At 36.2% G+C, this 22,785-nt stretch overlaps 1 protein-coding gene across 2 annotated transcripts; it reads right to left on the bottom strand.

Moving 5' to 3' along the window:
- Positions 1 to 276: 276 nt before the first annotated feature.
- LOC138331898 (S-adenosyl-L-methionine-dependent tRNA 4-demethylwyosine synthase TYW1-like) lies at positions 277 to 22,591 on the bottom strand. Of its 2 annotated transcripts, none has more exons than XM_069279756.1 (15): positions 22,443 to 22,591; positions 16,485 to 16,677; positions 14,460 to 14,576; positions 11,254 to 11,355; positions 9,960 to 10,151; positions 9,651 to 9,750; positions 9,233 to 9,417; positions 8,195 to 8,344; positions 7,634 to 7,777; positions 6,915 to 7,033; positions 6,693 to 6,802; positions 4,994 to 5,171; positions 2,689 to 2,935; positions 2,115 to 2,282; positions 277 to 934 (listed from the first exon to the last, which is right to left on the bottom strand). In XM_069279756.1, exons 2-15 carry the CDS (start codon positions 16,608 to 16,610, stop codon positions 716 to 718), a joined length of 2,157 nt encoding a protein of 718 aa, XP_069135857.1. In that variant the 5' UTR covers positions 16,611 to 16,677; positions 22,443 to 22,591; the 3' UTR covers positions 277 to 715. The 2 variants fall into 2 exon arrangements, with proteins under 2 accessions (XP_069135857.1, XP_069135858.1); XM_069279757.1 differs by having other exon boundaries at positions 14,460 to 14,573.
- Between the last annotated feature and the right edge of the window lie 194 nt (positions 22,592 to 22,785).

The following is a 22,785-nucleotide window of genomic DNA, read 5'->3' as shown; positions in this document are numbered from 1 at the left end:
AGGTTGGGGTATGGTGTTTGGTGTCCCCAGTGGCATGCTTCAGTATGGTAGCACTATAAGACAGACATGATTTCCACTGTTACAAAGACTTACCACAAAAATATACCACAGCACACCAAAACATACAGAAATTCACACATGCAACACATTGTATGCTGGGAAGACTGCCCTTTATTGACCCTGGCTGTTTAAACAGTCTATTCAACCATCCAATGAATAGCTTAGCCAGTTATTGTAGCTAGTCAAAATTTTCACAAAATAATTCAAATTCAAACATGATGATTAAAAATGATGAAATGTATAAGATTATTTGTTTATTTAGCATAAATAACTGGATTTAAACAAAAAGACAATGACAAAGTAAGAAGAGAGAAATTAATTCAGATTATCTAATTTCAGAAAAAACTACAGCTGTTTTTTTTTGTTTTGTTTTTTTGCTTAGAGTAAAAATGAATAATTACGATATTTATTTCAGTATCAATTAAGGAATCTGAGCAATGCCGGTAACAGCTGGAAGCATTCTAAATCCTTTCAAAAGGCTTCTAAATCCTTTCAACAGTCTTAAGTCACAAGACTGTTCCCAGTTCAAAGTATTCTAAAATCCTTTTAAAAGCCTGAAGTAACAAGATTGATCCTAGCTGGAATATTCTTAAAAACTTAAATGTCTTTGATCATATATAAGAACAAAATGACAAATGTCTTCACTGTGAAGCACTCAACAGCCACCGATATCTTTCTTCTTTTTCCTATGGAATCTAGTCTCTGTTGGATCGAATCCTTGTTCTGTGGCCCCAAACACCGCCCAGGCCGGTGTCTTGGCCATGTAGTCCTCAGCACTGAATGTTTCTTTTCCATCACTAGACATAAATGCTTGCACAAGTTTGTGGAATTTATCATAATCTATCCATGTCCACCATTCTCCTTTAACTTTGAACTGTACAAAAATATAACACATTGTGATATAAATATACCATAAGATTTACAGTGATCAATCTACAAATGTTTCCTATCTGCACTTTTCATGCAACGACTGGAAAAGGACACGAAAAATAAGAAGTTGGTGTTCAAATGTAATACTTTTGTCTGCAAACACAATTCTACTGCTTGCGAACTAATTTATTGCATTCGCATTCATATTTATGAGGAAAACAAAAAAAAATTTTGGGCCCCATAGGTTTACCTTCTCAGTGGTTATGTAGTTTATTTGTTTAATGTGCGTGACTTTGGCTCGGGTATGGGTACAGCGTCCATATTGTACCTGCTTAATCGTATTGATCAACGATTTGATATTTCAACGATATGAATTAAAATACTAAACAATGACGTGGAATTTGTCAATATTTTATGTTATATGTTTCATAAGAAATATAGAACTATACATTTATGCCATATTTTGCTTCTTGTTATGTAAAAGAATTAGCGTGAGTCAATTGCCCCTTTAAATATTGTCATAGCAACCCTGAAGGCTTTGTAAGGAACAACAAATGAGATAGGTCCTTTAGACCTTTGATAATCATCAAAAGAATCAAATAACAGTTAACTTTATGGCTATGAAGTTGGGTGTCACAGTTTGTAATCTGTCAGGTTTTTTTCTTCTTCTCCTGGGCTGCGTTCAGTTTTATTATTACATTGTCCTAGGGGTGGAATTAATAACAGTGATAGTAACCTCTGGAGTATTGAGAATGACTGTGGCCTTACAGACTATTTGTGAGTTAAGCTTTTCTAATGCTCTTTTTTTAATATATTATGTGCTTGTGTGTTTAAGCAGTGCAGCACTGTAACAGTTTTGTTTGAATTAAATGTACGTGGTAATTTTTATTACAAACGTTTTAAGAGTGATCAGGAATATGCTGCTTATAATTATGGTTGTAAGGTAGTTTTCATATTCAAACCACCCAAAAGAAAATGACAAGTAATTGATGAAGCATTATCATCAACAATCCTACTAAATCAATCATCATGCAGTAAAAGGAATTCATATGACAAGTTTCCTTTTGTGAGCAATGAGAAGACTAAGTCATCTTTTTATGAGCTATGAGAAGACTAAGTTACCTTTTTGTGAGCCATGAGAAGACTAAGTTACCTTTTTGTGAGCCATGAGAAGACAAAGTTACCTTTTTGTGAGCCATGAGAAGACAGTTTGAATGTTCATGTTCTGATGCAATCTCGTAGTCGTCGAGTTCTTCTTCTAGAATCTTCACGAATCTGATGACCTCTTCATGCCAGGGCACATTCTCCATGGTCAGCGTCGAGGCCTTGGATTCACCACAGTAAGTGACACCCTGTTCAAACAAGATTGGATTTCATTCCAATACAGTAAACAAACTTATTACACTAGCGATTAAATTTCACTAATTTCGGCAGCAATCAGAAAGCACTAACATTAATCACTGAGAAAATGCTCTGAACACTGTCAAAATAGTACCATATTTATTGTCATAAAATTAAATTGCCTTGAAAATATCGTTAGGCATGAAAACGCAAAATGAAGTTGCAGGGACAAATGATCAATTCAAAGGCAAGAGTGATGTAATCATGTCAAGAGAGATGTATTAAAAATGGAATTCAGTTACAAAGAAAAGAAACAATAAGATTGTCTTTTATTGATCAAGGGATGGGAGTGTCATGTACAATTTCCTACAAGCATGGCAAGATTCTCTAAAAACATGCTTTAAACAATGAACTGACCTTGATTTCGATGAAGTCGGGCTTGCCCATGTTGACAAGTTTGGCATAGTTTTCGATCTCCTCAGTGTTCCATGCTTTGACAAGCGTTAGCCTGTACACAGTTCGTTGTCTTTTCTCTCCAAGGGCAATAAGACTCTCAAGAAATCTATCCCAGAAATCCCTAAATAATGGTCGGTCAATTTTCTTGAGACTTTCCTTGGTGCTGGCGTCTACACTAACATATAGCTGAGTAACTGGAGACATGTTTCTGAAACACATTTAAATTCAAAAACTGGAGACATGTTTCTGAAACACATTTAAATTCAAAAGTTGTCTTACTCAGATCCTCACATAGAAAATATTTTAGGCACTAGCATACGAGAAGTCCTACCATAAAATCACTTTATTTTCCCACATTTATTGGGTATGTCAACTGAAAAAACAATCAATACTTATATTAAAAGTTGATATTTTTTTAATAATGAAATCCCGAGAGATTTTACATCTATAATGAATAAAGTATTGATTATCGTCAAACACGGACCAGCCATATGAACAGCTATCTTCCGTGATCCCTGGCACAACAAATTGCAATGTCACAATGATAATGACATCCTAATAAGTGGATGGCAGGTCATAGACTTATGAATGTCAACTGTGCTTGGTAAGATTACATAATAAAACTCTAGTGAAAATGTAAATACTATTTTGTGATCAACCATGCATTTTCACTGTTGTTTTCCCTAACATTTGAATTCCTGTATGTTTGAGCTCTCTCTCAAGAAATTAAGCAAAAATTTGTATTTTGTGAAAAAATTGGTTTACAGTATACAAAAGTGGTAACCTCAGCTTTTGATTGTTTTGATAAAGATTAAACGATAATTTCAAATTGTAGTGTGCATTTATTATAATATGTCAATTTCACTTGTATATAAAAAAACATTAACTATTGTAAACTTACTTGATTATTGCATTAATTACTATCATATCAATCAATCGATGTGGAAAATAATAAAGTACAGTCAAACCTACCTAAGCGACCACCTTTATATAAAGACCACCTGCCATCTTTTCTCTAGTCCCAAATGGTCAATTTCAATATAATTTGACCTGTGTATAAAGACAACTTGGCTATAAAAACTATTTGTTCTTTTTCCCTTGAGTTGTCTTTATAGACAGGTTTGACTGTCCAGCTAGGGTGGTCTTTATAGACAGGTTTGACTGTCCAGCTAGGGTGGTCTTTATAGACAGGTTTGACTGTCCAGCTAGGGTGGTCTTTATAGACATGTTTGACTGTCCAGCTGGGATGGTCTTTATAGACAGGTTTGACTGTCCAGCTAGGGTGGTCTTTATAGACAGGTTTGACTGTCCAGCTAGGGTGGTCTTTATAGACAGGTTTGACTGTCCAGCTAGGGTGGTCTTTATAGACAGTTTGACTGTCCAGCTAGGGTGGTCTTTATAGACAGGTTTGACTGTCCAGCTAGAGTGGTCTTTATAGACAGGTTTGCTGTCCAGCTAGGGTGGTCTTTATAGACAGGTTTGACTGTCCAGCTAGAGTGGTCTTTATAGACAGGTTTGGCTGTCCAGCAGTAGGGTGGTCTTTATAGACAGGTTTGACTGTCCAGCTAGGGTGGTCTTTATAGACAGGTTTGACTGTCCAGCTAGGGTGGTCTTTATAGACAGGTTTGACTGTCCAGCTAGGGTGGTCTTTATAGACAGGTTTGACTGTCCAGCTAGGGTGGTCTTTATAGACAGGTTTGGACTGTCCAGCTAGGGTGGTCTTTATAGACAGGTTTGACTGTCCAGCTAGTGTCTTATAGAAGGTTTGCTGTCCAGCTAGGGTGGTCTTTATAGACAGGTTTGACTGTCCAGCTAGAGTGGTCTTTATAGACAGGTTTGGCTGTCCAGCTAGGGTGGTCTTTATAGACAGGTTTGACTGTCCAGCTAGGGTGGTCTTTATAGACAGGTTTGACTGTCCAGCTAGGGTGGTCTTTATAGACAGGTTTGACTGTCCAGCTAGGGTGGTCTTTATAGACAGGTTTGACTGTCCAGCTAGAGTGGTCTTTATAGACAGGTTTGACTGTCCAGATAGGGTGGTCTTTATAGACAGGTTTGACTGTCCAGCTAGAGTGGTCTTTATAGACAGGTTTGACTGTCCAGCTAGGGTGGTCTTTATAGACAGGTTTGACTGTCCAGCTAGGGTGGTCTTTATAGACAGGTTTGACTGTCCAGCTAGGGTGGTCTTTATAGACATGTTTGACTGTCCAGCTGGGATGGTCTTTATAGACAGGTTTGACTGTAGCTATGTATGGCAACTGTAACTCACTTGATTGCATCTGGAAACTGAGCATTTGTCACAAGGAAGGATGATATGCCTTTGTCATGTAACATGTTCACAAACTTGTTGATCTCTGGGTACATGATGGGCTCCCCCACTAAGGAGAGGGCACAGTGCTTGATGTCGTGACCTTCCTGTAGTCTCTCTGGCAGGACACCAGGAACACCTACACAAAGACATGTTAAAATGAAAATGTTTAAAGCCAACTACGTGTTGGCAATAAAACTTATGGAGTTTTTCAATAACAATTATAATGTTAGAGCATCTATATTTATGATCTAGAATGACGTTACAACACCAAATAAATGCAAGTTTCCTCCAATGTGTAAATCTGTGTTACAATGAAGGCTGATTTTGCTCTGTTTTCCGTGTAGCAGAAAGATAGTCAACTACTATGTGATATTTAGAGATCAACAATATGAGTGACAGTGAAACCTTATTCAAAATGAGTAGAATGAGAAAAAATTTCTATTTATCCAAGTGTTTTCCTTAGATGGGCTTAATAAATACATTTTGAAAGTTCCCTTTGGGCCCACATGATACCTGTAACGTAGGTTGTGAGAAAGTCTGCTGTGTATACATGTGTACTATATACTATATAAAAGGACAAGGGAACCAACGGCTCGCTTGGAAGAGGTACACCTGCCTCTACAAAAGTCGCCCGTATTCCGTCAAACATTGATAAATATGTACATATTCAATACCAATATATTCTTAAATAAATTTTCGACATGGAAAACACAACTTTAAACACGAAATAATATATTAACATACCTTTATTTCACTATAAACGTGGAAAATGCAGTCAGATATCACCGATGTCGTTTTGCCTGTCCAGTAAAATCTAGGTCAAAAGCACTCATATTCCCTTGTAACAAATTTTGTATGCATTCATTTCACTTTCTGGTGATATTTTCCCATTGCAAATACAAATAGGCTATCTCTGATAACTCTTTCATTAATCCAATCCAACAGCTAAGCGAGGAATCACACTTTTTTTATCCAGCACTCGACTCTTGTTCGTATAATCCGCCATATTGTAATTGATGATGGGTGCCTTTTTGGTGTACTCGCCCTTACCCGATACTACACTGAAATTCTGTACTCAGACTTTGTATAAATTAAGTTTCACGGTTTAGGTTCTTAGAAGAACCTTTATTTGAGATGCATATATCATTAATTGAAGAATCTAACTTAAATGGAGACTCTAATGTTGTACTTGACCGTTACCACATTGATATTGTAGCGTTTAGTGTACAGACACCGGGTATATGGTGTTTCCAGTCCGGGTCCGGGTATGGGGTACACAATATCCACACAAACGTGTTTAACCTAGATTTCAGTGGACAGGCAAAACGACATCGGTGATATCTGACTGCATTTTCCACGTTCATAGTGAAATAAAGGTATGTTAATTTATTATTTCATGTTTGAAGTTGTGTTTTCCATGTCGAAAATTTATTTAAGAATATATTGGTATTAAATATGTACATATTTATCAATGTTTTACGGAACACGGGCGACTTTTGTAGAGGCAGGTGTACCTCTTCCAAGCGAGCCGTTGGTTCCCTTGTCCTTTTATATAGTATATAGTACACATGTATACACAGCAGACTTTCTCACAACCTACGTTACAAGTCCCTGTGTTTGGGCCCACATGATACCTAAAATACCTGTCAATACTGACCTTTGAACTGTTTGATGAGACTGCGGTGGTTTTGGATGGCTCCCTCTATCACAGTTTCAGCATTGTCCATCTTCCACCTCCATTCTGTCCCTACTGGGTTAGTGTGATGTCTATGGAAACAAGACAAAAGTCACTGTACTCACTCGGGATAACCTCTTATATACTGCGGTAAGAGTACTCATTAACTACTTCCTAAAACCCAAGAACAGGGAAATGACTCACCTCCAACAGAAGACACACTTGTTAGCACAGGCTAGACTTGGTGTTGTTTCCATACATCGATGACTCTCGATACCATAGAATGTGTGTTTGTAGCAGCCGCCTCTGCCACGAAGCATCGACTGGTCAAAAAAGAAAGTTATAATAGGAGTTTTAACAAACAGCAATGGTCATAGAAAGATGGACAAAAAGACAGTATATGATTAACAACAACATACAGTAAAAAAAAAAAAAATAGAATTATGAATCTCAATCAAAATGTTCCAAAAATTCATATTCAATGATAAAATTGTAATCAACACAGATTTATATACATGCACATTTAGAATATTTTCTATTGCTAATTTGCATCAACACAGATTCATATACATGTACATTTAGCATATTTTCTATTGCTAATTTGCATCAGAGATAATAAACTCATTAATTAACTACATGTTGAGGTTTTCTTTAGGGTATTTGAGGTTCAATCCAAAGCAAACCAATAATTCTAATTCATATCATAAATTCCTCAATGGTGCGATTTGTCCAAAGTAATGCCTAGTAATAAAATTAACTTTCCCCCCAAAATGAAGCAAAGTCTAGCTAAAGATATGTCCAACTAAAAATTCAATAACTAATGATATTAAATATCAATAAACACAATACAACATTATAAGAACTTAGTAATTCAATAATATATGGTTCATGGATATATATAACTTTTGTCTACTGTAACACACCTTGGTCCATCGACACAACTTCACGCCTGAGTGAGATCCAATCAGTCGATATCCTTGTTTTTCCAATGCCTTTCTAAGTGCTGGTGTCACCATCTCTTTGGGCTCGCCACTCCCTTTGGCGAGGTCTTCTCTCTTTCTCCTCACCTAAACAGAACACCACAGATAGAGTTTAACATGAATACTATGACCAAGATAATTAGACATGAATGTACAAGCAAATACTTTATATAGCCAGTTGTTTAAGCAGGTAAAATTTTTTTCATGATTTTAACAAATTAGAATTTCCATAATCTGATTTTCAGAATCTAGATGACTCAATTATTTTTCAATATTTGCAGATGAAATTTTTGTGATAATTTCCCAATACTGCATGGATCCACAATTTTAGGATCATAGCAATATCCTACAAAATTGTGAATTAATCCTCCCTCTGAAAATTACCAGCTAGGGTTGTATGGTATATGGTTTCAATGAATGATATCAATCATAAGACCAGTTACTGTACACAATCTTGCCTCTGTCATTCAGGGTAAAAGCCATAAAGAGTTTCTATGCTATTACCTTTGCTTTTTTCATATTTTTCATCACTTTTCCGAGGTCTTCCACATCAACTACACCGTTACTCTTTTGAAGAGACAGCTCATTGTCATCCTCATCTGCTTCCTCCTCTTCATCCTCCTCCTCCTCCTCACTTGTGGTTTCATACAACTCCTAGAAGTATTTAGAGACTATAAATATGCCGGTGTAATATAATTGCCTAACACTCTGAATTATATCATCTTCATCTCAACCATATTTGTTCTCTTTCATTCGTTAATCTCGTTCTTATCTTTTTGGGGGCAAATTGATTTTTGTTACTTCCAACACAAAAATTTTCACACATTTTGTTTGTTTCAATGATTTCAATTGTAGCATTCTTTTGAAGATCATAACAAAATCTCGCTATATTTTGTGTTCTGCTTTCACTCACCGAAGGTTTTATTGCTTTTTTCTCATTATAATTTTGTGTTTCTTTCACCTTGTTGTATTTTCTATTAGTAATTCTATACAATATGACCTTGTTTGTTTCATGTGTGTGTTGATAAAGGGTGGACTGCTTTGTAAATTTGACAATGTATTTTGTCTACAAAGTTGGGATTTCTTCCTTGTCCCATATTTACTATTTGAAGTAATTTGTATCCTACACATGTTTGTAACAATCCTGTGTTTCCTGGAACATACTGTTGATATAACCACTTCTTTGCCATATCCTCAACATAGCCTTTTGTTATTCACAGTATAGGACTACATTATATATTATAATGATGATTTGAGGAATAACTTGAAACTTCAAAACATCAGACAAATTAATCCTTACTATTCAATCTACACCACTTTCAGTCTTTATTGAAAGGAAGATATTTAAAGATATTAACCTATATGATCTCTGTGAACTTGAATGAAGGTCAAGGTCATTCATTTGTTATAATTAATATCATATACAATGTAATACTAGATAATCTCTTCAAAATTCCATGTTGACTGGACTCTTTTTTTCCTATAAAATCCTGAAATGATCAGTATGACAATCAGTGAAACATTACCAAGCACACTACCTACCTCTTCACTGCTACAGGCTTCTCCTGAACTTTTGTTTTTACACTTTCCACCACATTTATTATCTCCATTGGAACATTGGCCAGCTTTCTTCTGTTGACTGGTTTTCTTGTTAAACGGTAAGTTTTTTAGCGTTTTCATTTTTTGCCAGAATTCTGCTCTCCATGCATCAAAATCAGCTTCAATTCCTGAACAAAAATGAATTGGTTAAGTTTGAATATTCAGTTTTAGAATAAAAAAATATATTTTGACATAAAATGATCTAGATTTATCTATCAATTCAATGTGTTTCCCTTTACAACCACAGTTTCACCAATCAGGTACAAGATATCTATTATCATACGTTCAAGGCAGACAAGAATTTATTTTTCTGCAGTGACCACTGTATTAAAGCAAGAATAAAGTTATGTGATTGTGATACCTCCATGTTTGCTATCTGCCACATTTTCATCTCCAAGACCTGAACTCACTATCCTGTTTCCTGATAGCTGGTGCAGTAAGCTGTCCACTTTCTTTCCCACCTGCAAAGTACAGAAAAAAAATTAAATCACTGATGTCAACATTTTATCAACCAAATGAGGTCAAGATATTAGTTATGATAATGGTTAAAGTATAGAAAAATATCAATTTACTGCAAGCTTGGTTTACAAAATATCATTCTATCAACCAAACAATACGAAGGTCAAAAGGTCAAAAGCAAGAACAAGAACAAATATTCATAATTAGTTACCGTACAAAAGTTTTCCTTATACAAGGAATTTCCCAATCCAAAAACTGCATAATTCAAATCCTTCAGTAATGTTTTCTGAACACGGAAATCTGAAGAAGTATCTTGAAGCCATTTAAGGAACCAAGCACTGCCCTCTGGTGGTGAACCATCAGTGTAAGTGGAGATAATCACAACAAGATAACAGTCATTTGCCTGTAAATATAAGTTTTGCAAACATGACATTGTATTAAGATATTTTTTAATGTTTTGATCAAATAAGATTTCATAGAAGATATATTTTTGATGGTCGACATTAAATAGTGTAGAGAAATCCATAATTCCATACCATGATCAAAATTGATTTCACAAGGGAAATCTTATATCTAAAAGATAAGGATAATGAAAGTAGTCCATTCATTATCAGGTGGTCTTATAAAGGGGGTGGTCTTCCTTTGGAGTATGCTACAGTCATGTTTATATACACTCAAACAGTCAATAATGGCCATAAGACTACCCAAGGGACAAAGAATAAATGGTCTTTATAGCTAAGTGGTCTTTATACAAAGGTCAAATTGTGTTGAAATTGACCATTTGGAACATTAAAAAAGTTGTCTTGATTATTTAGCAGGTGGTCTATATACAAAGGTGGTCACTAAGGCAGGTTTGACTGTATAATAATTGCTATGTTGTGATTGTTAAAGATGCTCTACCGCCAACAGAGCATTAATGATATTCTTCATTTGAACAATAATTGGTGTTTAATCGTGTATATATATGCCTTATTAAAACAAAACAAAAAATATAAAATAATTTATTTCGGCTTTGGTGCATGTGCAATCAGTACTTCATTCCATATAGGATATAGTGCCACGGAATTTTTCAGGAATTTTTTCGGGATGCAATCAATTATTTTTCATGTTTTTAACTTGAATCAAAATTAGAAGCTCAAACTTTTTAACGGTGGTAATGGTGTAAAGTAAGTAACTTTTGTAACTGAAGAAAAATACTAAATCGTCTTCTCCTGTTTTTGATAGTGAAAAAATACCATTTGTCAGCGGTGGAGCATCTTTAAGAATTGTTATTGTAGTTAATGATGAAAACTGACAAAATGGCTTTTTGAGTAGATTTTCTGACTTGGAGTCATTCCTAAGCAGTCTTTTGGCCGGGTGGTGTTAAGGATAATCTGGTGATGTTCAGGAAGGTCGGATGGCGTTCAAGAGTAGGGGTTATCTTTTTCTCAGTTGTTGCATGGTTCGTCTATCTAACTGATAACCATATCAGATATATCCTTATGTGTATTATTGTTAATGTTTACCTCCTCTGCCAATGTATCCTCAGGGTCATAATCCTTTAAGTCCTCTACCTCAGATGTAAAGCCTTTTCTTTCAGCGTCCTTGGCTAATAGTCCAGCAAATGTCTGAAAGATACAGAGAGACAGAAAATACAAAATAAGTTTTGGTGAAGTAATTCAATAACAGATCAAATAAAATGGGCACCTCTATATAAAGGAAACCTGTGCATACAGGACACCTGTTGTGTGTAGTGAGAGATCTTGACAAAGCCGTGTTAGTTCATGGTTTATTCATTCTACAATAATAACGTTACAAAAGTGAAGTCACAAAGCTAAGATGTCACAATGCACTATGACGCGCAAAGGTATACATACAATGTAAGTGAAATATCTGCGACAACACCTCTATATAAAGGGCACCTGACGACAAATGTCTTTAAAGGACACCTCTATATGAATGACACCAGTCTATAAAGGGCACCTCTATCTATATAAATGACACCAGTCTATAAAGGGCACCTCTATCTATATAAATGACACCAGTCTATAAAGGGCACCTCTATCTATATAAATGACACCAGTCTATAAAGGGCACCTCTATCTATATAAATGACACCAGTCTATAAAGGGCACCTCTATATGAATGACACCAGTCTATAAAGGGCACCACTATCTATATAAATGACACCAGTCTATAAAGGGCACCTCTATCTATAAAATGACCGTACACCAGTCTATAAAGGGCACCTCTATCTATATAAATGACACCAGTCTATAAAGGGCACCTCTATCTATATAAATGACACCAGTCTATAAAGGGCACCTCTATCTATATAAATGACACCAGTCTATAAAGGGCACCTCTATCTATATAAATGACACCAGTCTATAAAGGGCACCTCTATCTATAAAAATGACACCAGTCTATAAAGGGCACCTCTATCTATATAAATGACACCAGTCTATAAAGGGCACCTCTATCTATATAAAATGACACCAGTCTATAAAGGGCACCTCTATCTATATAAATGACACCAGTCTATAAAGGGCACCTCTATCTATATAAATGACACCAGTCTATAAAGGGCACCTCTATCTATATAAATGACACCAGTCTATAAAGGGCACCTCTATCTATATAAATGACACCAGTCTATAAAGGGCACCTCTATCTATATAAATGACACCAGTCTATAAAGGGCACCTCTATCTATATAATGACACCAGTCTATAAAGGCACCTCTACTATATAATGACACCAGTCTATAAGGGCACCTCTATCTATATAATGACACGTCTACTCATTAAGAACCAGTCTATAAAGGGCACCTCTATCTAAAAATGACACCAGTCTATAAAGGGCACCTCTATCTATAAAATGACACCAGTCTCTATCTATAAAATGACACCAGTCTATAAAGCACCTCTATCTATATAAATGACAAGTCAACCTCTATCTATATAAATGACACAGTCTATAAGGGCACCTCTATCTATATAAATGACACACAGTCTATAAAGGGCACCTCTATCTATATAAATGACACCAGTCTATAAAGGGCACCTCTATCTATATAAATGACACCAGTCTATAAAGGGCACCTCTATCTATATAAATGACACCAGTCTATAAAGGGCACCTCTATCTATATAAATGACACCAGTCTATAAAGGGCACCTCTATCTATATGAATGACACCAGTCTATAAAGGGCACCTCTATCTATATAAATGACACCAGTCTATAAAGGGCACCTCTATCTATATAAATGACACCAGTCTATAAGGGGCACCTCTATCTATATAAATGACACCAGTCTATAAAGGGCACCTCTATCTATATAAATGACACCAGTCTATAAAGGGCACCTCTATCTATATAAATGACACCAGTCTATAAAGGGCACCTCTATCTATATAAATGACACCAGTCTATAAAGGGCACCTCTATCTATATGAATGACACCAGTCTATAAAGGGCACCTCTATCTATATAAATGACACCAGTCTATAAAGGGCACCTCTATCTATATAAATGACACCAGTCTATAAAGGGCACCTCTATCTATATAAATGACACCAGTCTATAAAGGGCACCTCTATCTATATAAATGACACCAGTCTATAAAGGGCACCTCTATCTATATAAATGACACCAGTCTATAAAGGGCACCTCTATCTATATAAATGACACCAGTCTATAAAGGGCACCTCTATCTATATAAATGACACCAGTCTATAAAGGGCACCTCTATCTATATAAATGACACCAGTCTATAAAGGGCACCTCTATCTATATAAATGACACCAGTCTATAAAGGGCACCTCTATCTATATAAATGACACCAGTCTATAAAGGGCACCTCTATCTATATAAATGACACCAGTCTATAAAGGGCACCTCTATCTATATAAATGACACCAGTCTATAAAGGGCACCTCTATCTATATAAATGACACCAGTCTATAAAGGGCACCTCTATCTATATAAATGACACCAGTCTATAAAGGGCACCTCTATCTATATAAATGACACCAGTCTATAAAGGGCACCTCTATCTATATAAATGACACCAGTCTATAAAGGGCACCTCTATCTATATAAATGACACATCTATAAAGGGCACCTCTATCTATATAAATGACACCAGTCTATAAAGGGCACCTCTATCTATATAAATGACACCAGTCTATAAAGGGCACCTCTATCTATATAAATGACACCAGTCTATAAAGGGCACCTCTATCTATATAAATGACACCAGTCTATAAAGGGCACCTCTATCTATATAAATGACACTAGTCTATAGAGGGCACCTCTATCTATATAAAGGGCATCTGCAGATTAACCAACCTCATTTTTGTTCCAAGTTATTACATAAATGGCCTCTTTATAAAGGACACATGTCTGTCAGTAAAGGACATTTTTCTATGTCCCTTTGGTGTCCTTTATAGACAGGTTGGACTGTATCTAATAATATCTTTCCTGTGTATAGATATCACACAGAACTTCTCTCCTATTTGTTTTACATTAAATTGAAAGTAGACCAACCTGTCTAAAAAGACTACCCAAGGGATAATGGAAAATGGTCTTAATAGCCAAACAGTCTTTAAACACAGGTTGAATTGTGTAGAAACTGGACTTTTGGGACCCTAGAAAAAGAGGTCTGAATAAGCAGATGGTCTTTATACGGAGGTGGTCGTCATGGCAAGTTACACTGTTTTAATTACCTTTGCTTTCCCTGTTTGTGTACCATAGAGAACTTTGAGTTTCTTGGTCTGTCTTTTATCCAGTTTTTTTGGATCTTGATCAGCTTTTTCAGTCTCCGGTGGAGGAATGGATCTCTTCTAAAACACAACAATAGATGTAAGTATAATAAAAACATTTCCATGTAGCTATAAAAATATATCAAATACACATTTAATAACAAATTCATATACAGATATATGTATGAATGACTTTCATTTTCAATTTTCCTATTCTTTGAAACAAGAGGCCCAGAGGGCCTGTATCGCTCACCTGTTTTTTTTAGTAATTATCACAAGACTCTGACAATTAGAAAAATAAGCAAAATTGACTCCCAAAGTTTAATTTTGAATCACAACCATACAATGATGCTATTGATACCATACAAATATGCTATCCAATACATTGGTTCAGAGACAAAGTAATTTATATGAAAATATTAGCCTAATTGACCTTTTTGACCCCGCATCTATTGCCGTCTAAGGCCCGGGGGGTCAGCCCTATCATTTGTACAATTTCAAATCCCAACCCTATAAGGATGCTTATAACCATTGCATTATGAGTGCTCTTCCATGCTTAGTTGCAGAGAAGAAGAAATATTTTATATAGAAATAGCTAAATTGACCCCTTTTGACCCCACCCTTCAGGCCCCGGGGGGGTCAGCCTCATCATTTGCAAACTTTTGAATCCAAACTCTATAAGGATGTAACCATTGCATTATGAGCGTAATCCCATGTTAAGTTGCAGAGAAAAAGTCATTTATATGGAAATTGACCATTTTTGACCCCGCCCCTCAGGCCCTGGGGGGTCAGCCCTATCATTAGCACAACTTGGAATCCCCACCGTATAAGGATGCTACCATTGCATTATGGGTGCTATACCATGCTTAGTTGTAGAGAGTGTCATTTATATGGAAATAGCCCAATTGACCCCTTTTGACCCCTCCCCTCAGGGCCCCGGGGGGGTCAGCCCTATCATTTGCACAATTTTGAATCCCCGCCCTATAAGGATGCTACCATTGCATTATGGGTGCTATCCCATGCTTGGTTTCAGAGAAGAAGTCGTTTATATGGAAATAGCCAAATTGACCCCTTTTGACCCCACCCCTCAGGCCCCCCGGGGGTCAGTCCCATCATTTGTACAATTTTGAATCCCCACCCTATAATTATACTACCATTGCATTCTGAGTGCTATCTCATGCATAGTTTCAGAGAAGAAGTCGTTTATATGGAAATAGCCAAATTGACCCCTTTTGACCCCGCCCCTCAGGCCCCCGGGGGGTCAGCCCCATCATTTGTACAATTTTGAATCCCCACCCTATAAGGATGCTACCATAGCATTATGGGTGCTATCCCATGCTTGGTTTTAGAGAAGAAGTCGTTTATATGGAAATAGCCAAATTGACCCCTTTTGGCCCCGCCCCTCAGGCCCCTGGGGGGTCAGCCCCATCATTTGTACAATTTATAGTTAGAAGCCCATAAGGATGCTACCAGTCAAATTTTGTTGGAATCCGACCAGCGGTTATGGAGAAGAAGTTGATTGTTGACAGACGACGGAGGCCTGACGACGGACGACGGACGCTGCGGTATCCCATAAGCTTACCTCGGTCCTTCGGACCAGGTGAGCTAATAATTCTATTTCATATTTTCATTTAAAATCACCATTTATATAACATGTTCATATTAAAGCTTCTTATATTTCACATTTTCTTATGTTGTTTTTAATTATAAGCCTTTTTTGTTTGACTAAAATTTTCACCATATCACATTAAGATAAACTTTTAACTTTATCCATAATTGGAATTCCTGGTTCACTTAAAGTGGCTGTGTTGCCAATGGCATTCTTGGTTCACTTAAAGAATTGCCATAGTCTTATCAACTTCAAGCTATAACACAGTCTAAATCTATTTAGTATTATATTCATTACATCGCTTCCCTCAGTGAGTAAAATTACTTTGAAAGTTGTATCAGGTTGTTTTTGGATTAGGTATGATATTATGACAAAGGTACCTGTGGGTAAAGTCTCTTTTTGCCTGCGTGTAGCAGCCAAACCAAACACCCAGTTGCCAAAGCCACTGTCCACACTGGTAACTTGATGTACTTGGACACAGGCGCTGTTAAGATTTTCTCTAACATCTTGGTGTGATTGTAATTGTATTGCTAGCGTTGTAGCTCTCTTTTCTTTGCTGTCAGCAGTTCCTCACTAAATTGAAACAAAAAAACTTGAAAATGAAAATCAGTTTCATCAACTTTAACGAACTGTACTATGTTTTTATGCATTTTGTAAATTGTATACTGGTATTTTATATCTCAACATCACTTAAGTTTGAATTACATGATATTTGGTTGTCAGAACAATATCCTCTAATAAAGAATTTACAGAATTTAAAAAATGAAAATGATTCATCATTCGTAAATAAGAAAAAGACACACAAAGATGTTCCTGATAACTATTCAAAATGCTACTTGTATATACATGTACATGTACTAAGTTGACATATTAAAAGCATATTACAAAATTATAAGAGAAAATATAGTTTATAGTCATACATGTATGTATCTTAATGTTTGTACTCACGAATCAAAAGGAACTTTTAATACCTGTATTTTTTCACTGTCACAAATTACCAACATTTTAAGAATCACAACACTTACAATGCACATATTTTAATTCTACAAGTACAAATATGAGCTGAAAATGATTTTTGCCAAAAACCGGTATATTTTCATCTACAACACATTGAAATGATTACATATCACGTCTACGATTACATTTAACACTTTTACAGAGTTATTAATTTAAAAGTGATTTGTGCATCTTTATATGTTTCGATCTAAACATGCTAAATGTGTTTAAGTGTGCCAGTGGCTACCTGATAATTTTGTGGCGCACTTGCAACTTTGTGTATTTGACACGTTGACAATTAAATGTATTGTTTCCGAATAGCTGCCCTGTGAAGAATTAAAGGCTCTGGGTTCTGTCCTCTGGCCGAGACACACCAAAGTCTATAAAAGTGGTAGTTTCTGCTCCTACTTTGCGCTCAGCAAATATTAAACAGGGAGTGGGACCACTAGTTCGCCCATTGTCAGTACAATGTGACCGGGTGGGATGCGTTGCTTGGTGTCTTCGGCGGCATGCTTCAGTCTATATACTTTAAAAAGGGCAACAGTTCCACTATACATGAAGACACCACAGTCTCCCAAAACCTCACACTTCACAACTGCATACATGCATGGGAGGCCGTCCTTACATGACCCTGGCTGTTGGTAGGACATTAAAATAATCAAACAAACAGATCCGAATAGCCGAATTGAACTATTGATAGTAGCTTTATATATTGTTATCTAAAGTAACTGAAATCAGCTATATATATATATATAGCTGAATATGGCAGATTTCCCCGACTTGTTAACTGCAAATATCTTTTACATGAATCAAGGACATAGATGAGCTATAACTCGCTCAGGGTTTTGGACAAATACATCATTGCAAGCGCTTTTGTGTTTGTAGTTTACACGGACTGTAACGTTGGGCGACAGGGCATTATTGACAATGTTCTCTTAGTACAGTCTTAAACACAGTGAGAGACTCGCGCAAGACACTTAGTGACTCCGCGTTTTGAACTTTTTCTGGGAGATGTCAGATGGTTTTATTGTATAGCTGTGTTTCCAAAAAAGGAAAGTCAGTATTAGTAGGCCTAGTGGTTACTGATGGGGATAATGCAATGAGAGACAAAATTGCCATACATATTCATAATAAATATTAAGAACTCCAATGGCTTTACAGAAAATATAAATCAACTTTACTAAACATCTTCTGATCTACAGACCTAAAATAGTAACATCTAACATCCGATTTCCTGAGGGAGGTCGATGGGATTTACGTGGCATTCATTTTTGGTTTCGGATTGTACAATATATAGTGTAGGACATTTTCGGACTGATATTCATACGATGTTTTTCAGCTTTAGAGACTAAATTTATACAGAGGAGGCCTCCACATGGCAAGAGCTGGTAACGATGTACACATTTTTCTTAAAACAACTACAAAAAAACGTATACATCGGCTAACTTCCTCTAATAGATTAACAGGTCATCATATATAGAAAAATGTGTTGTTGATACACAAATTCCATTATGTGACTTAAATTGTACTTAGTTGTACAAGTCAGGATTTTTTTGTTTGGGTTGCCTCCCTTGATACTCTCTAAAATATTCAATCACACAAAAATAACTTTGCTAAGACAGAGAAAAACAAGAGATCCCAGAAGGATCTTGGCGCCCACCAAAGAATGATCTATGTCTGACAATGGGAAGAGGGATCTTTTCCCTGCTTTTCAAACTTTTTCAAACATACTACTTACAAAATTTAAGACAGATTGCTTCATCACTTTCTGAGAAACAGCGGTGAAATCCAAGATAGCGGTCGGTTGACCATCTTGTTGACTGATCAGTCACCTATGCACAACTAGGGCCCAAGGGGAACCTACGCATGGAATTTGAGAGATATCCCTTCAGTAATTTCTGATAAATAGCAATAACTATCAAAATCTAAGATGGCGGCCGGTTGGCCATCTTGTTGACTAATCAGAATGAAAAACTAGGGCCCTAGGGGAACCTACATATGAAATTTGAGACAGATCCCTTCAGTACTTTCTGAGAAATAGCGGTAACAAACTCTAACTATCAAAATCAAAGATGGCTGCCATGCGGCCACCTTTTTCACTAATCAGTCCTAAAATGCAATATGCACAAATAGGGTCCTAGGGGAACCTACATATGAAATTTGAGAAAGATCACTCCAGTACTTTTTGAGAAAAAGCAAATTTAACTATCAAAATCCAAGATGGCTGCCAGTCGGCCATTTTGTTGACCGATCGGTCCCAAAATGCAATATGCACAACTAATGTCCTAGGGGAACCTACATATGAAATTTGAGAAAGATCCCTTCAGTACTTTCTGAGAAATAGCGGTAACAAACTTTAACTATCAAAATCCAAATTGGCCGCCGGTCGGCCATTTTGTTGCAATATGCACAACTAATGTCCTAGGGGAACCTACATATGAAATTTGAGAAAGATCCCTTCAGTACTTTCTGAGAAATAGCGGTAACAAACTTTAACTATCAAAATCCAAATTGGCCGCCGGTCGGCCATTTTGTTGACCGATCGGTCCCAAAATGCAATATGCACAACTAGGGCCCCAGGGGAACATACATGTGAAATTTGAAAAAGATCCCTTCAGTACTTTCTGAGAAATAGCGGTAACAAGAATTGTTAACGGACAGACGGACGGACGGAAGGACGATGGACCACGGAAGAAAGGCGATTTGAATAGCCCACCATCTGATGATGGTGGGCTAAAAAAACTATTAAAAACCATTAGAAATAATATACAACATAGTTACATTGGTGTTACTATATAACTTATGTATAGGGCCAATTTGACTCTGGGCTGATTTCACTTGGGTATTCCTAGACCGATTTTACGCTGGGCCGATTTAACCAAATTCCCATAAAACAGGTTGGGCACAACCCTGCATATGGGTAACAGTTACCCATTTTAGTAACAGTTACCTGTTTGAGTAATCAATCAGTTACCCAAATGAGGAATTATGTGAAAGAAAAATGCATGAAGTTGTTTCAAACTTTTTTATCAAAAAAATAATTTTGACATGGCACCATCACTAACATAATTTAGACTATTATTCATCAAAATGGGACAAACTTCATTGTCTCAATTTTAGAAAAAGTCAAAAACTAATTCACTTCCATTGCTCACTATGGTGCTGAAAATAACAAACAGGTAAAACTCATTCAACCATGACATTTGCACTGAATTTCCCTAATGGCTATACACTGTAGTCAATGGAGAACACCTAAATTGTCATCTTACAACAAAGTGAGACAACAGAATTAGATATTCCATGCACAGCAACATAGTCTTAGATAAGTTGTAATGCACTTTAAAATTACAATGCCCTTTTTTGATAATAATAACATTTTGTGTTTTCTGTTCACAGAATTCCTCATTTGGGTAACTTATTAATTACTAAAACCAAGGACGTACAGTCAAACCTCGATTATTCGAACTCCGATAAATCAAATTTCTCGCTGTATCAAACTTTTTGTCTGGTCCCTAATTTTTTCACTATATAATATTACTAACTAACCCATATGTATGAATCAAATTTTTATGAATCAAAGTTCTTGATGTATCAAACTTTTTTCATGGACCATTTGTTATAGAATTGAATAAAAATTTACCTGTACAGATCAGGTGTTCGCGGCATGCTGTCACACCTAACTGTCTCATGACCGCCCTTCGCCGGAAAATAGGGATTATGACAGCTTGTGTTGCTTGCTTGATATCATCAAGTTAATTAATATCACTGATCAGGCTGATACCCGGTGCTTTGTTTTTACAAGCTGCGTTATTAAACCATTAGTTCAGCAAAGATACAGTAAGTCGTTTTTGATGTTTGCTGTCACCTTTGGTAGCGGTTTGTAGAATTTACAGAATGGTAAATAGCGAACCACATTATTAGTAACTCATACTCAAAACTGTTACAATGCAAAACTTTGGCATAAATACTGGAGCAAATTGATCATTCTAAATCGAAGTATTTTGTAGGTGTTGTAGCGATTTCGGTTCCTCCTTTTTAGTTTCGTTTTTTTACAATGTGTTTTTGATTTTATATTTATTCCGTAATATTAACCATCGCTTAAATAGTCACCAAACGAACACATGTACATGGGTTAGGCCTAGTACACGTAAGTCTTGTTTATAATATACACATGTATTGCTAACGATAGAAATACATGTGATTAATTGAATACAGTGGAACTTTGTTGATACGAACTCGGATAATTCGACAAACCGGCTTAAGTACTTTGCTGGTCCCGGGCGAATTCCCTCTTTATCTTTGTTTCAAGAACTTGGATACTTCGAATTCGGATAACTCGAGGAACTCAGATAATACGAAGTAAATTTTGGGTCCAAATGACAAAAATCACACATAAAATGTTCTTATAACTAGAAATGAGATTTTTTGGACAACGAGTTCGCCGAAAATGCCAATTTTCTTTTTCCTAAATGTGCTGTAGAACAGCATTTCAAAATATATATCTCGGTTTTATTTTTATAATTTTGCAACTACCATCGGCGATTTTGACATCTCTCTTGTTCACATCATTTTACAACATGGAACTAGTCTAGATATACCAAGTAAAGATGTCATCAGTAGACATGAGAACTCGCTTGTGATACAATGATTATAAAGTTTACGGAACGGAGACGACACGTACATAAGTACCACAGTTGGTCATGGTAAAAAAACATCTGTCTAATTTCAACCACGAATAATTCGAAGTCTCGATGTTTTTCTGACGGTCCCTTGAACTTCGATACATGGAGGTTTGACTGTATATAAGAAGGATAAGTCACACTGAGTTTTGGGGCAGTACAACGCAGGAGCTTTTGTGTTTATGCACTGGCCGTGACGTTGGGCGACGACCGATTTTCCTTTGATATCCACCGGCGCAGCCTTTGATGTAGCTTGCAGGTGCGAGGGTTATCGTCTTACTTTCTGAAGCGGGGCCGTCATTTCATGAGCTGTCGTATTTTTTATCGAAAATTTAAGACATATCTTCTAAATCTTCCGTCCTTAAAGCAAGTAATAAACGTTGTGAAATTTAATAAACTTTGCATTGGTGTTTCATTTGACTCGATAAGACAAGTATTTGTTGAGAAAAACGTTTTTTATTCCTGGTTCATAGGCGTCTCGCGTGGTGTTTAATAGTGTAAAGAGACAGTCACGAATCCTTCTCACTTACAAATCCTTGCTCAAACAGGTATCTGTTACTAAAAAAAATGGTAACTAGATCTATTACTCTTAGCAGTGTTGTGCCAAACCTGTAAAATGAAATAGTTTTTTTTTTTCAATTGAACTGATGGCTGAATATTTACCTTTAACTGCAGCATTTTCATTGAGTGATGGTGTACAGATATGACTTGTTATAAACTATATCTCGCCACTCAAATAGAAATATGTGTCTGAAGATTCGGTTTCGTTCGTCACGTAATTATCATCGGCCATCCACATGCAACTTCCGGTGTTGTGGGTAATTTAAAATAGAAACCAATTTCTGTATATCGATCCGGATTGTAAGTAAACAGTAAAGCAATGTAAATTATTTATTTTATTTTATAGGCACAGATACAATCGAAAGGCTATATCATTGTTGTTTATTACTATATTTATTTGTTTATGTTACTTCAGATGCATTACAAGTGTTTGTGTGACACAGAC

This window comes from Argopecten irradians, chromosome 9 (genome assembly GCF_041381155.1).
Source record: "Argopecten irradians isolate NY chromosome 9, Ai_NY, whole genome shotgun sequence".
Classification (NCBI taxonomy): domain Eukaryota; kingdom Metazoa; phylum Mollusca; class Bivalvia; order Pectinida; family Pectinidae; genus Argopecten; species Argopecten irradians.
This window is presented reverse-complemented; position numbering and strand designations above follow the sequence as displayed.